The sequence below is a fragment of the Pseudophryne corroboree genome, chromosome 2, assembly GCF_028390025.1.
Source record: "Pseudophryne corroboree isolate aPseCor3 chromosome 2, aPseCor3.hap2, whole genome shotgun sequence".
Taxonomy (NCBI): domain Eukaryota; kingdom Metazoa; phylum Chordata; class Amphibia; order Anura; family Myobatrachidae; genus Pseudophryne; species Pseudophryne corroboree.
In genome coordinates, this window is record NC_086445.1 from 47430990 (window position 1) to 47448101 (window position 17112).

The 17112-nt window shown below is 44.4% G+C and overlaps 1 protein-coding gene across 1 annotated transcript in view; it reads left to right on the forward strand.

Annotated features, from left to right (window-relative positions):
- The window catches only part of LOC134997179 (ornithine decarboxylase-like), a 108143-nt gene that overhangs the window by 10910 nt on the left and 80121 nt on the right, over positions 1–17112 (forward strand). The window contains exons 3-4 of the mRNA XM_063951255.1: positions 6648–6820; positions 9306–9440. Of these exons, the coding sequence (XP_063807325.1) occupies positions 6648–6820; positions 9306–9440 (308 nt within the window). The remainder of the gene's footprint in view (positions 1–6647; positions 6821–9305; positions 9441–17112) is intronic.

Consider the following 17112-nt stretch of genomic DNA (forward strand, 5'->3'; position numbering starts at 1 on the left):
TCAGGGCCCGGACTACGTCCAGCAACTTGGAATCCTCCAAGTCCAGAGTAGCCGCAGGCACCACAATAGGTTGGTTCAAATGAAACGCTGATACCACCTTTGGGAGAAATTGGGGACGAGTCCTCAATTCTGCCCTGTCCATATGGAAAATCAGATATGGGCTTTTACAGGACAAAGCCGCCAATTCTGACAACGCCTAGCTAAGGCCAACAGCATGACAACCTTCCACGTGAGATACTTCAACTCCACGGTCTGAAGTGGCTTAAACCAATGTGATTTTAGGAAATCCAACACAACGTTTAGATCCTAAGGTGCCACTGGAGGCACAAAAGGGGGCTGAATATGCAGCACTCCCTTAACAAACGTCTGAACTTCAGGCAGTGAAGCCAGTTCTTTTTGAAAGAAAATAGACAGGGCCGAAATCTGGACTTTAATGGATCCTAAGTTTAGGCCCATAGTCACTCCTGACTGTAGGAAGTGCAGAAATCGACCCAGCTGAAATTCCTCTGTTGGGGCCTTCCTGGCCTCACACCAAGCAACATATTTTCGCCATATGCGGTGATAATGTTGTGCTGTCACATCCTTCCTAGCTTTTATCAGCGTAGGAATGACTTCATCCGGAATGCCCTTTTCCATTAGGATCCGGCGTTCAACCGCCATGCCGTCAAACGCAGCCGCGGTAAGTCTTGGAACAGACAGGGCCCCTGCTGTAGCAGGTCCTGTCGGAGCGGCAGAGGCCAAGGGTCCTCTGAGATCATTTCTTGTAGCTCCGGGTACCAAGTTCTTCTTGGCCAATCCGGAACGATGAGTATAGTTCTTACTCCTCTCTTTCTTATTATCCTCAGTACCTTTGGTATGAGAGGAGGAGGAGGGAACAGATAAACCGACTGGTACACCCACGGTGTCACTAGAGCGTCCACCGCTATCGCCTGAGGGTCCCTCGACCTGGCGCAATATCTTTTTAGCTTTTTGTTGAGGCGGGACGCCATCATGTCCACCTGTGGCCTTTCCCAACGATTTACAATCAGCTTGAAGACTTCTGGATGAAGTCCCCACTCTCCCGGGTGGAGGTCGTGACTGCTGAGGAAGTCTGCTTCCCAGTTGTCCACTCCCGGAATGAACACCGCTGACAGTGCTAGCACGTGATTCTCCGCCCATCGAAGAATCCTTGTGGCTTCTGCCATCGCCATCCTGCTTCTTGTGCCGCCCTGTCGGTTTACATGGGCGACCGCCGTGATGTTGTCTGACTGAATCAGCACCGGTTGGTCTTGAAGCAGGGGTTCTGCTTGACTTAGGGCATTGTAAATGGCCCTTAGTTCCAGAATATTTATATGTAGGGAAGTCTCCTGACTCGACCACTGTCCTTGGAAGTTTCTTCCCTGAGTGACTGCCCCCCAACCTCGGAGGCTTGCATCCGTGGTCACCAGGACCCAGTCCTGAATGCCGAATCTGCGGCCCTCGAGAAGATGAGCACTCTGCAGCCACCACAGAAGAGACACCCTGGCCCTCGGGGACAGGGTGATCAGCCGATGCATCTGAAGATGCGATCCGGACCACTTGTCTAACAGATCCCACTGAAAGATCCCTGCATGGAACCTGCCGAAGGGAATTGCTTCGTAAGAAGCTACCATCTTTCCCAGGACTCGCGTGCAGTGATGCACCGACAGACACCTGTTTTGGTTTCAGGAGGTCTCTGACCAGAGATGACAACTCCTTGGCCTTCTCCTCCGGGAGAAACACCTTCTTCTGTTCTGTGTCCAGAATCATGCCCAAGAACAGCAGACGCGTCGTAGGAACCAGCTGCGACTTTGGGATATTCAGAATCCAGCCGTGCTGTTGTAGCACTTCCCGAGATAGTGCTACTCCGACTAACAACTGCTCCTTGGACCTTGCCTTTATAAGGAGATCGTCCAAGTACGGGATAATTATAACTCCCTTCTTTCGAAGGAGTATCATCATTTCGGCCATTACCTTGGTAAATACCCTCGGTGCCGTGGACAGACCAAACGGCAACGTCTGGAATTGGTAATGGCAGTCCTGTACCACAAACCTGAGGTACTCCTGGTGAGGTGGGTAAATGGGGACATGTAGGTAAGCATCCTTGATGTCCAGTGACACCATAAAATCCCCCTCTTCCAGGCTTGCAATAACCGCCCTGAGCGATTCCATTTTGAACTTGAACTTCCTTATATAAGTGTTCAAGGATTTCAAATTTAGAATGGGTCTCACCGAACCGTCTGGTTTCGGTACCACAAACATTGTGGAATAGTAACCCCGTCCCTGTTGAAGGAGGGGAACTTTGATTATCACCTGCTGAAGGTACAGCTTGTGAATTGCCGCCAGTACTACCTCCCTTTCCTTGGGAGTAGCTGGCAAGGCTGATTTGAGGTAACGGCGAGGGGGAGACGCCTCGAACTCCAGCTTGTATCCCTGAGATACCACTTGTAGAACCCAGAGATCCACCTGTGAGCGAACCCACTGGTCGCTGAAGTTCCGGAGACGGGCCCCCACCGCACCTGGCTCCACCTGTGGAGCCCCAGCATCATGCGGTGGACTTAGTGGAAGCAGGGGAGGATTTTTGTTCCTGGGAACTGGCTGTCTGGTGCAGCTTTTTCCCTCTACCCCTGCCTCTGGGCAGAAAGGACGCGCCTCTGACCCGCTTGCCTTTCTGAGGCCGAAAGGACTGTACTTGATAATACGGTGCTTTCTTAGGCTGTGAGGGAACCTGAGGTAAAAAAGTCGACTTCCCAGCTGTTACTGTGGATACGAGGTCCGAGAGACCGTCCCCAAACAATTCCTCACCTTTATAAGGCAAAACTTCCATGTGCCTTTTAGAATCAGCATCACCTGTCCACTGCCGAGTCCATAATACTCTCCTGGCAGAAATGGACATTGCATTAATTCTAGATGCCAGCCGGCAAATGTCCCTCTGTGCATCCCTCATATATAAGACTACGTCTTTAATATGCTCTGGGGTTAGCAAAATAGTATCCCTGTCAAGGGAATCAATGTTATCTGACAGGGTATCAGACCATGCTGCTGCAGCACTACACATCCATGCTGAAGCAATAGCAGGTCTCAGTATAGTACCTGAGTGTGTATACACAGACTTCAGGATAGCCTCCTGCTTTCTATCTGCAGGCTCCTTTAAGGCGGCCGTATCCTGAGACGGCAGTGCCACCTTTTTTGATAAGCGTGTGAGCGCCTTGTCCACCCTAGGGGATGTTTCCCAACGCAACCTGTCCGTTGGCGGGAAAGGGTACGCCATTAGTAACCTCTTAGAAATCACTAATTTCTTATCTGGGGAACACCACGCTTCTTCACACAATTCATTTAACTCATCAGATGGGGGAAAAGTCACTGGCTGCTTTTTCTCCCCAAACATAATACCCTTTTTAGTGGTAACCGGGTTAATGTCAGAAATGTGCAACACATTTTTCATTGCCGTTATCATGCATCGGATGGCCCTTGTGGATTGTACATTTGTCTCATCCTCGTCTACACTGGAGTCAGACTCCGTGTCGACATCTGTGTCTGCCATCTGAGGTAGCAGGCGTTTTTGAGCCCCTGATGGCCTCTGAGACGCCTGGGCAGGCGCGGGCTGAGATGCCGGCTGTCCCAAAGCTGTTACGTCATAGAACCTTTTATGCAAGGAGTTGACACTGTCGGTTAATACCTTCCACATATCCATCCACTCTGGTGTCGGCCCCGCAGGGGGCGACATCACACTTATCGGCTCCTGCTCCGCCTCCACGTAAGCGTCCTCATCAAACATGTCGACACAGCCGTACCTACACACCGCACACACACACACAGGGAATGCTCTGACTGAGGACAGGACCCCACAAAGTCCTTTGGGGAGACAGAGAGAGAGAGAGTATGCCAGCACACACCAGAGCGCTATATAACAGAGGGATTTACACTAACACAAAGTGAATTTTCCCCCAATAGCTGCTTATATCACCTTTTGCGCCTAAATTTATGTGCCCCCCCTCTCTTTTTTACCCTTCTCGTAGTGTATACTGCAGTGGAGAGCCTGGGGAGCGTCCTTCCAGCGGAGCTGTGAAGAGAAAATGGCGCTGGCTGTGCTGAGGAAGATAGCCCCGCCCCTTCAGCGGCGGGCTTCTCCCGCTTTTTTAATAATATTTATGGCGGGGGATTAGGCACATATACAGTTTATAACTGTATTATGTGCATTTTGCCAAGAAGGTATACATATTGCAGCCCAGGGCGCCCCCCCCTCCCCCCAGCGCCCTGCACCCACCAGTGACCGGAGCGTGTGGTGTGCTGTGGGAGCAATGGCGCACAGCTGCAGTGCTGTGCGCTACCTTATTGAAGACCGGAGTCTTCAGCCGCCGATTTTCTCCTGGTTCTTCCGTCTTCTGGCTCTGCAAGGGGGATGGCGGCGCGGCTCCGGGAACGGACGATCGAGGTCGGGCCCTGTGTTCGATCCCTCTGGAGCTAATGGTGTCCAGTAGCCTTAGAAGCACAAGCTAGCTGCAAGCAGGTAGGTTTGCGTCTCTCCCCTCAGTCCCTCGTAGCAGTGAGTCTGTTGCCAGCAGATCTCACTGAAAATAATAAACCTAACAAATACTTTCTTTTCTAGTGAGCTCAGGAGAGCCCACTAAGTGCATCCAGCTCTGGCCGGGCACAGATTCTAACTGAGGTCTGGAGGAGGGGCATAGAGGGAGGAGCCAGTGCACACCAGATATAGTACCTAATCTTTCTTTTAAGAGTGCTTAGTCTCCTGCGGAGCCCGTCTATTCACTGTGTGGCATATAATGTGTTTGGAGGTTATTATGTGGCATATAATGTGTTGTGCAGGCACTGTGTGGCATATGTTGACCGAAAAAATGGGAGGGTCAGGACTGCTAGTGGGAGGAGCAATGAGTACAGAGGGGAGGGCTCTGTATTAATTCTAAGTTCCCCATGGTCCTTACGGAGTACCCAGCATCCACTAGGACGTCAGAGAAAATGTGTTTAGAGGACACTGTGTGGCATATAATGTGTTTGGGGACACTGTGTGGCATATAATGTGTTTGGGAAACACTGTGTAACATATAATGTATTTGGGAGCACTGTGTGGCATATAATGTGTTTGGGGACACTGTGTGGCATATAATGTGTTTGGCAAACACTGTGTAACATATAATGTGTTTGGGAGCACTGTGTGACATATAATGTGTTAGGGGACACTGTGTAACATATAATGTGTTTGGGAGCACTGTGTGGCATATAATGTGTTAGGGGATGCTGTGTGGCATATAATGTGTTTGGGGACACTGTGTGGCATATAATGTGTTTGGGGACACTGTGTGGCATATAATGTGTTTGGGGGTTATTGTGTGGCATATAATGTGTTGGGGAGGCACCATGTTGCATATAATGTTTAGATGCACTGTGTGGCATATAATGTGTTAGGGGGACACTGTGTGGCATATAATGTGTTATGGGGACACTGTGTGGCATATAATGTGTTTTGGAGGACACTGTGTGGCATATAATGTGTTATGGGGACACTGTGTGGCATATAAGGTGTTTTGGAGGACACTGTGTGGTATATAATGTGTTAGGGGGACACTGTGTGGTATATAATGTGTTTAGTGGGAAACTGTGTGGCATATAATGTGTTTGGAGGACACTGTGTGGCATATAATGTGTTTGGAGGTTATTATGTGGCATATAATGTGTTGTGCAGGCACTGTGTGGCATATGTTGACCGAGAAAATGGGAGGGTCAGGACTGCTAGTGGGAGGAGCAATGAGTACAGAGGGGAGGGCTCTGTATTAATTCTAAGTCTAGATCTGCCACTGTCTGTCTCCCCCTCCATCTGCACTGCTCTGTCTCCCCCTCATCCATGCTGCTCTGCCACCCCCTATCCAAGCCACTCGGTCTTCTCCTATCCGCACAACTCGGTCTTCCCTCCATGCAAGCCAATCTGTCTTCCCCCTTATCTGCGCCCGGGTCTAGAAGTACTCGGATATGCAAAATTTGGATGGGTTTGGTTTTCAGAAAAACCAACCTGCACTTCTTTAATGACAGCAAAAGTGTACAGTTGCCTAGATACAGGGGGTGGGTCAACTTACCTACTGGCTCATCTTACCCCACTTTCCCATTGTTAATTGCATTTTTTTTAAACAAACCCATCTTATTCCTTGATTTCTTGCATGTTATTTCTCTTTTTGGAAAGATATGCTGCCAATCCTTCCCAATTATAAATAATGAGACACGTTTAACTTAACTTTTATAATCTGCTGTAATACTTATTACCAATTAGCCCCGATGCGGCGCACTCCCTCCCGACTCAGACACCCGAAGCATAATCCATGATAAATGGCCTGCCAGAGCCACAATAACACATGGGATCGGGGACTTATGCAAGATCCCATGTGTTTTAGTGCGATCACGGGTCCAATTTCGGCCAATCAAAACGACCTCTAATTGGATACTGCAATAATGACCATCGGTCATTAATCGTGATAATCGGCTGTTTTGATTGGCCGAAACAGCATCGAGGCAATTGTATACCCCCCTTATCTGTACTGTCAGTCAAATGTTTAAGAAGAAAAAAACATAATATGCAGCACTTGTTCCTCCAGTGGTATAAGCACTTTAGGCACATCACAAAACTTTTATTTTGTCCTCAGACTGAGATACAGATGATACTAGGGATGGGAGTACCTGCCACTGATATCATCTACGCAAATCCCTGCAAACAGCCGTCTCACATCCGATATGCAGCCAAGCATGGAGTCAACAGGATGACCTTTGACTGTGAGAGTGAACTGGAGAAAATCCCAGAGAATCACCCAGACGCAGAGTAAGTGACGGGCAACAGTCTAGAACCAGCTTTTCTGATAAATGCCACATCATTGAGCAATATACTGCCAACACCTCTATAAATGATTGCCTTAATAAGTGTAACCTTATTCTATCCCTAAAGCAAGCATATACCCTTCCGTCTTTCCAATCATCTACATATCATTGGATTCCTTTTGGCTTACTCATGTCACTCCTTTAATACTTCTCCACTTGTATTCTATGTCATCAGTAAATATACTGTGAGACTCAGTATTATAAACACTGCATGCAATTCAAGTACAAAAACTTATACATGAATGTTCTTAAATATGTCTGTCATATCTTCAGTCATCTGAGGGTGATCTGTCACCACACATGATGCTCAGTATCAACAGGCAGTCATTGCAGAAATGAGGTACTAAGCACAGGTACATATATATATATATATATATATATATATGGAAAAGACAGCACTCAGGGAAAGATATAACAAACAAAACAAATGGTGGTGCAAGGTCAAAAGAGGGTTAATATTGACACTCACTTTTTCCAGGAAAACAGAAAAACCAGCACTCACTTTTAGAGATAAAAAAAACTATTATTTATTCATTGGGTACTGAATTGGTCTGATTATTACACACAGATTTGCTATTTAAACTTCCTCTGAGCTATGTGTAATCAGCCCCTGAAAAAAAACACTCTGTGCTGGTTGAAACAGCTGTCGGGCTGCAGCTGTCGATCCATATGGAATCTTATGAAGAAAAAAGAATATTTTCTCTCTCTAAACTTGAGTGCTGGCTTTTCTTTTTTCATTACCTAAGAAAAATGAGTGTCAATATATATATATATATATATATATATATATATATACACACACACACACACACACACACACACGCCTATATTCTGTGTGCGTCTGTGGCTGCATCTGCATACGCAATGCTACACTACAGTGATTTCCTAGAAGTCACTGTAAAATACTATTTCGTATGCAGATACAGCTGCAGGCACACACAGAATATAGGCATGCTGCATATCATTTTAATCAGTCTGCTTGTGCGTCCTATTCACACAGTGAGGTGAATAAGACTCATTTTCGACAAAAGCCACCCGATGCTAATGGAGTTGAACGGGACCTGTCAGCTCACTTATTGCTTTCTGAGCTTTTCCCTTTATTCTGGTTCTAACTACTATTTTAACTATAATGCTGAGTGTCCCCACTTTCTGTTACAGACAGCACAATGATTCATTGTCTTAGCTTCATGGTCTGTTTGCATTCTGTTACAAAAACAAAGATCTGCATAGACTCTTCAAATTACAAATGTCACGCTCATCATGGCTACATCTGCGTCAAACGGGCACTCTCGGCATGGCTAGGCATGCCTGTGTCAAATGGGCACTCTTGGCATTGCTAGAGTGCTATTTGAACTTCCAACGGGCACTCTCTGCATGGCACATGGGCAGCCTGCATCTAACTGTGATGAGCTGTATATTTAGCCATTCCCATTCATGTGAATAGGGCACATGCGCCTTAGACATGGACGTGGTCGCGCTAACAAGGCGCGATCGATCCGTGATGTAGCCAAGATGAGCCTGGCTACATCTGTATGTGTAAACCTATATTATAAGTGGGGTGGGGAACACCGCAAATGTTAAACAACAGCTTAAATGTTTGTGCCTTTGACAGTGCTGAAACTATGATTTTTGTCACTGGGAGCAAGGCAGTAATTCGACCCCCTTCCCCCGTTTCGCATTATCTGTGAAGCAGCCTGTGCCCCCCCTCCTCTGACCTCTGACCTGGATCTTCCCCTTGCTCCTACTTAAGGCAGCAGTGGTGGCAGGCCCCTCACGCTCTGTTCTTCAGTGCGTGTGATGTCATGATGACATATGCGCTTCTTAGATAAGGAAAAATCCTAAATTGTCTGATGACCACAATCTGCCATCTAAGGCACAATTAATTAGTTATCTCCATTGTGCTGCTGTTACTCCTTTCTACAATTGAATTTCCCAGTTGGGTCAGCCAATAATGAAGAGGTGTACCTAAAGTGGCCTGAAGATGGCATGACATGGACGTCAGGGCTGAAAGCAGTGAGACCTACAAGGAGTAGAAAGAGATGGAAAATGTAGTGTGATCTGAATTGAATTATTTGGGATAACACATAAGAAAAGTGTCGCGTTGTGATGGGCAGCACATTCTTAGGTAGCCTTTATTTCATTTAACATTCCCTTACGCTGTGTCTTGCTTTTCATCCCAGATGTCTTTTTCCCTACAGATGGAGCCTCACTTATCTAGCCTTCTCTGCTGTGCCTAGGTGCACCAAGGCTTATTAACATAAACCCTTCATCTATTGTTCTCAGCTGCAATACAATACAGAGAGAACAATACAGCAGGGGATTAAGTCATTACAGCAGGGGATTAAGTCCGACTGCCCTGGCTCAATTAATCCTATGAAAGGGATAGATGAGCAGGGCTCCATCTGTATGTTTACGTCTCTCTTGTGCAGGTTGATCCTCCGCATCCACACTGATGATGAGGGATCCATCTGCTGCCTCAGCAAGAAGTTTGGAGCTTCGATACAGACATGTGAGCACCTCCTGAAGAGGGCAAAGAGTCTAAATGTGCTGGTAACTGGAGTCAGGTAATTGGTTTCTTTTGTGTTATTGTTGTGACGTTGTAGGGGGTGGTGACAACTGCTTTCAGTGACACAGCCATGAAACATAGCATGCACATATGACCATATTTCACCATCTATGGACGATGACAGTGGGCGTATCAGTCCTTGCACATTCGAAAACATAAATATTAGAGATGTGTGCTTCAATTTTGTATCTGGATTAATAAATTAAAGTTTTGGTTCTGGTTTTGCAAAGTCACCCTCACGTGTTTTGGTTTTGGATATGCATTTTTTTTTTAAATGCTAAAAACTGTTGAAATCATGTAAATTGGGCCTGTTGTTCCATCAGCATTATTAACCTCAATAACATTTATTTCCAGTCATTTTTGACCACCCCACAGGTCACAATATTGTTTTCACTAATATTGGACAAAGACTGGCTGGCTAAATTTAGCAACAGAGCACGGACACACGGCAGTTTATAACACATCTATGAAACTTTGCCACATGGCAGTGGTAGACAGGAGGATGGCAATTTAATGAACTATACAACCCTATAGAAAGTAACTATTATAGAGATGTGCAGCAGGCATTTTTTGTGTTTTGTGTTTTGGTTTTGGATTCGGGTCCGCGGTTGTGTTTTGGATTCGGACGCGTTTTGGCAAAACCACCCTTTCGGGTGTTTTGGATTCGGGTGATTTTTTCCAAAAAACACAAAAACAGCTAAAATCATAGCATTTGGGGGTAATTTTGATCCTATAGTAATATTAACCTCAATAACAACAATTTCCACTCATTTCCAGTCTATTCTGAACACCTCACACCTCACAATATTATTTTTAGTCCTAAAATTTGCACCGAGGTCGCTGGATGACTAAGCTAAACGACCCAAGTGGCTGACACAAACACCTGGCCCATCTAGGAGTGGCACTGCAGTGTCAGGCAGGATGGCACTTAAAAAAATAGTCCCCAAACAGCACATGATGCAAAGAAAAAAAGAGGTGCACCAAGGTCGCTGGATGGCTAAGCTAAGAGACACAAACACCTGGCCCATCTAGAATTAGATGCCAGTATCATGTGAATTATAAGGCAATATCACTGGAATTATTCATTATAATCAATGGAATTATTGGTCCAAATCACTGGAAGAAAATGACAAAATCACTAGAATTAAAAGCCAGTATCACAGGAATTATTAGTTCTAATCAATGGTATTATTGGTCCAAATCACTGGAAGAAAATGACAAAATCACTGGAATTAAATGGCTGTAATGTCGGGAATTATATCAAATGGCAGTACCACTGGACATATACGGAAGTGTCAGAAGGATGGCACTTTTAAAAAAATAGTCCCCAAACAGCACATAATGCAAAGAAAAGAGAAAAAGAGGTGGACTGACACTGAGCACTGACCAGTGATTCTGAACACTGATGATACTACTGAGCAGTGATACTGAGCACTGATGATACTACTGAGCAGTGATACTGAGAACTGACACTGAGCAGCACAAGACACTGAGCACTGATCAGTGATAATGAGCACTGATGATACTACTGAGCAGTGATACTGAGCACTAATGATACTACTGAGCAGTGATACTGAGAACTGACACTGAGCAGCACGATGCAACACAAGACACTGAGCACTGACCAGTGATACTGAGCACTTATGATACTACTGAGCAGTGATACTGAGCACTGATGATACTACTGAGAACTGACACTGAGCAGCACAAGACACTGAGCACTGAGCAGTGATACTGAGCACTGATACTACTGAGCAGTGATACTGAGCACTGATGATACTATTGAGAACTGACACTGAGCAGCACAAGACACTGAGCACTGACCAGTGATACTGAGCACTGATACTACTGAGCAGTGATACTGAGCACTGATGATACTACTGAGAACTGACACTGAGCAGCATGATGCAGCACAAGACACTGAGCACTGACCAGTGATACTGAGCACTGATACTACTGAGCAGTGATACTGAGCACTGATGATACTACTGAGAACTGACACTGAGCAGCACGATGCAGCACAAGACACTGTACTAGTATTAGTATTAGTGAGCAGCACAAAAGCACTCTGGAATTGTCACCCCCCAGATACCACTGTGACTGGAATGCTGATGACCGATGCACAGGACACTACTACCACAGCAACCTACAGCAGCAAGATGCAGCACAAGACACTGTACTAGTATTACTGAGCAGCACAAGACAATGAGCACTGATACTGAGCACCGATACTGAGAACTGACACTGTGAGAACGTAGCCACGTCCTCTCTGTACTCTCTACAATGCCCAAGTGAAAATGGCGGCGACACGCGGCTCTTTATATGGAATCCTAATCCCGCGAGAATCCGACAGCGGGATGATGACGTTTTGCCTCGTTCGGGTTTTCCGAGTAAGGCGGGAATAACCGAGCCGGGCTCGGAACCGTGTTTGACACGTGGAGTTTGGTAGGGTTCGGTTCTCGGCGAACCGAACCCGCTCATCTCTAGTAACTAAGAATGTTTTCATTAATCAAGAACTAGCTAAGAGACCTGAGGACAGTACAAGGAAATGGAGGTGGAATATGAAGTGGAAGGCATGTAAAAGAATAAATTAATCGAATAGATTATTAAAAAAGAAATGAATTGGGGCATGGACTATATCAACATCTATTTTGCAGCAAATTAGAAGATAAAAGGCAATAAAATAATACATAAATTATCAATTGATTGCTTGATTAATTAAATTAACATATGGAGGCCTAAATCAAGAGCTGTAGCCTGACCTGCAGCAAAGTAGAAGAGAAAAGCCAAGAAAGAATACAAGAATGGTTCATTGATTGATTAAAATGAACATGTATGAGTCCTAGATCAAGAGCTGTAGCCTTTTTTGCAGAGTACAAAAAGGCCATAAACCTCAAGAATGATAAATTGATTAATTAATTCATTAAAATTAACATTTGTAGGCCTAGATCAAGAGCTGTAGGCTGTTCTGCAGCAAAGTAAAAGACTAAAGGTCATAAAAGAATATAAGAATCATTGATTGATTTAGTAATTAAAATGAACATCTATGAGGCCTAGATCGAGAGCTGTTGCCTGTTTTGCAGAGAACAAAAAGGCCATAAAATACAAGAACGATCGATTGATTGATTGATTGATTTATTAATTAAAATTAACATGTGTGAGGCGTAGATCAAGAGCTGTAGACTGTTCTGCAGCAAAGTAGAAGAGAAAAGGCCATAAAATAAAATAAAAATCATTGATTGATTGATTGATTGATTGATTGAGTAATAAAAAAATAACATATTTGAGGCCTAGATCAAGAGCTGTAGCCTGTTCTGCAGAGAAAAGGCCAATAAAATACAAGAATGATCCACTGATTAATTAAAATTAACGTGTCAAACCTATGTCATTTCTATAGCAAATTAGAAGAGAAAAGGCCATAAAATAATACAAGAATGATCAATTGATTGATTAAAATTAACATGTGTGAGGCACCACATAATTAGTAAAGATTTTAGAACAATAAACAAACCAATAAAAATGTTTCTCTCTGCAAAATAGGTGTTCACAAATTCAAACAAACATACATAATTAAAAGAAAATGTTGTGCTGACTTATCTTCATCACCAGTGGGCCTCTTGGGAAAACTATGTTTTTTCCTGGCAACCACAGTTGCCGTAGAAACTGAAGGAGAATACGTCGTCATGTGCCACTTTAACTGACAATTTGCTCACTGGGAGCTCTATCCATCTAACTTAAACCCAGGATCAAGTACGGTTGCCAAAATGAAGTGAGCCAATTTCAAGATGTTGCTAATGCTTGGATCCTGGCAAAACAAATAAAGGACTTGAGCTACAAGGCCGGCATACTTAGCGGCACACTTAGTTTTCTTATTAGGGGAAATCACATGACTTTGGCAGTGTCTGAAGTTGAACTCACTTCACATGTGACTACTTTGAATGGTTTCAACACCTTGCATAAAACGGAAAGAATTCTTCACTGCTCTGGACTAAGGTACGTCCCCCCTTCTCTCCCTGTGTCATGGCTTGTTGTGTAGGATTGGATGGCTTTTTCTTGTTCCTCCATCTGCTGAAGCATATAAAGGTTGGAATGCCACCTTATTCTGCCCTTTATACCTGTTGTTTCAGTTGGTGGCATGGCAAATGAAACTGTTCTTATAGATGCTGCAGTCTTCTACATGCAGCTGCTGAATGCCGAAAATATCCCAACATTTTTCTGTACGCACCGGTCATTTCTATAGAAATTCTATATCCGCCAAGTTGATTGTGTTGCAAAACATGGGATGTGTTCGAATGCACTGAGCCGTAATGCTCTAACAATATATTTTGCATTGTCAAATTACAATTCCTTAGGAGAGTCCAAGCAGGGTAAGCCATTTTGCTGTGACATCCCTTCATTTTCCTAAGAGGTTGGCACCAGTACTCTATGCCTCTTATTTATTTGTATTTATTTATTTACAGTTTATTTTATAGCGCAGCAAATTCCATTGCGCTTTACAATTGGGGACAACAATGATAAAACAAAACCGGGTAATAACAAACAGTCATGGAGGTAGGAAGGGCCCTGCTCTTAGTGAAGCCAGTGACACAGAGAGTAGCCTGCCTGTGTGAATAAGCGGAGTATTGTGCTATATACTGCTGCAATATACCCACCCAGTGGGCTGTCACAACCACATAATCTTTAGTTTGACCAGTTCCGTTTGTCCACATATCTGTTGTTAAGAGAACAGTGGGAACAATGGAATTTTGTAGACCAATAATTAGGTTTTTTTTTATGGTTACAGCAATAATTAGTTTTTTTTATGGTTACAGATCAATAGATATACAGTAAGGAGGTCTACAATCATTAGGTCGACATAATATGGTCGACAGTGACAAAAATACAAATGTAGACAAAAAAAGTCGACATGGGAAATAGTCGACACAACATTTTTGCATTCTTTTAGTGTTGTTTTCACTGTCACATCACAGGGAACCCCAATTAGTGCTCTGTGTCCCCTCATATGGTTCACTTTGCGAACCCTGTTTCGGGAAAGGTGTCTCACTCTGCTCAGCATAGATTACTATTCCCAATCGAAGTCAACGTGGATGGTAAAGTATGAAAATGTTGAAAAAAGTTATTTAAGAAAAAAAAAAAAAACACGTCGACCACATATGCGTCGACCATTGGCATGTCAACCATTAGAACCTGTTGACCGTAAACACTGTTGACCTTTCATATGTCCAGCTAATGACCATGTTGACCTTTTGACCATGTCAACCTAATGCTGGTTGAACATATGGTGTCGACCTGTTGACTGTCTAAGTAGACACTGTAGATCTATTGACCACATACCTTTTTATGTCCTGACACAGGCGATGAATAGCTTTTTCTAGTAAAATGGAATCAAGATGGTATTTGGTAGTGGGGTCCCCGGACCTCCATTCATATCCCTTTCACACCGCAAATGCCGGATCCCACCCGAGAATTGGAAACAGGTCCTTCCCGGGTGGGATCTGGCATTGGACGCTACAGCAGGCTTCCCTAACCCGGCAACATGCCGGGCGGTTTGCCGTAGCGGCGGGGGCGGGGTCGGCAGCGGTGGTGGCGCTGGGAGATAAGCTCATCTCCCTATTGTAGTGAATGGGTCCCGGTTCGCATCGACCCGGGAACCTGTTTACGTTGCCACTGACCCGGTATTCAACCCGGGAATAACACTGCTTTATTCCCAGGTTGAATTACCAGATCAGGTGACCCGGGAATTTCACCGTGACACTTTCACACCGCACGCCAACCCCAGTCAACGGCAATATGCCGGGTCGATACAGTGTTGTTTGTGCGGTGTGAAAGGGTTATAACTGTCTAAAACCTGATGCATTAATGGAGGATATTGAATGCAGATCTAATACTAGCATAACTGTCATGGCATCAGTGATCTGCTGTGCAACTGGGTGACAGCTGTCATGCTTTTGTAAAGGATTAACAGTCAATTTTCTTTTTTTGTAACTAATACTAGTAGTCTTCTCGGACTCCTTCTGGAATACAGCTTCACTCCCAGCAGCAGCAGTCCTAGTGCTTAAGGATTCTTCTGAGGAATCCTGATAGAGGAGGAGTTAGTTAGCCTTAGCAAATTGTATGCAGGACTACCTCCGATCATTAGTGAGAATATTAATCATAAAGGTGTTGGCGGTGGACATTGCAGGTGCGTGAATCTAGCTGAGAAAAGGGAACTAGCTGATGCTGGACTGCTTGATGTTTTTTTTTGTATAAGTTACTGATTTTGAATGATCCCGCTGCAAATGACATATCAGGGAGGAGTTACCTAGATGGTTAAGGTCCTACCTCTACTTACAGATGCTACAGATGGCTTGACAATTGTTGTCAGGATTTGAGTAAAAATAAATCCACACATAAGAGGATTTTGTGGTCTTATGCCCTGGGTAGACAATGTCCTTCTTATCACGGACAAGAACTGCTTCCACTGGTCTCTTACTTACAAAAGCAACTTCCTAATCATCAACATACTCATTATCAACCTCCTCATTAGTGCCAGCGATAACTACAGAAATATCCTCCTCACCCTGTTGCACTTTCACAGAAGCATCCTCAACTTCTATGTTAACATGTTTTCTTTTGCTGCTCATCCCTACACTTGCAGAGGGTGCAGAAATGGTGGAAGGAGGCTTCTCTATGAGTATAGTATCAGAAAGGTCAGGCTTACACATACAGTAGCAATCGTGGACAGACTTAGACTTTTCTCAGGGATTTGTGACATATCTGAACACACAGGGCGTTATTCAGAGGTGGATGCTAGGGCTGCAAAAATGCAAATCGTCCCCTTTTGAGTCCATCTGAGCATGCGCAGCATTCACAGTGCACGTGCATTCACATTGCGATCGCATCCTGGAAGGGATCCTTTTGATCCTTAGCAGTTTTTTCTTAATTAGCAAAAACTGCTAATAACCCCCACAGTTTGTTCTTTTGCCTTAGTGGGTTATCAGCACTGATTATCTGGTTTTCATTTTTTTTACACATTTTCTGCACTCTAGGTGAGACCTATATGAGGTGGAAGAAGGTGCTTGACTGAGGTAGAAGCAGTTGCAGAACAACCACTCAGTAATAAAAGTCAAGGCCTGAACCTTTCCTTGCCACTGGGTGTGGTGTATGGCATGTTGCCAAATTTATGTTTTTCTGCAGTAAACTGTCACTTTACTAGTGGTGATGTTTATTTCTTTAGCAATGTAAAATATTGTTTTGTATTCAGAGGCCCTGACATAAACCCAATATGCCCTTGATCACTGGCATTAGTTGATGTTGAAGGACTAGTATTATATTGACTGATGGTGGCAGCCTCTGCAGCACTATTACTTGGTTGCTGCTCCTTTTTATTAATTTATTGTGATCCATATCAACTCACTGCGCAGTTATTAAGGAGGTGGCCTTGGACCTACTGACCGTTAGTGTTCTTATTAAAAACTGTATTACTGCCTAACTGAAATTCACTGAACACACACCATTTTTTTTAACTGCAACTCACTGTGCATATATTAAGGTGGTGGCCCAGGACCTACTGACTATTACTGTTGTTATTACTGCAGCTGTATGCTGCACTCTGCTCTACAGCAGTGACGTGCAGTGGGGTGAGCTCTACAGTGTCCAAATGCTGTCACTGTGTCCATAAGGTACTGTGC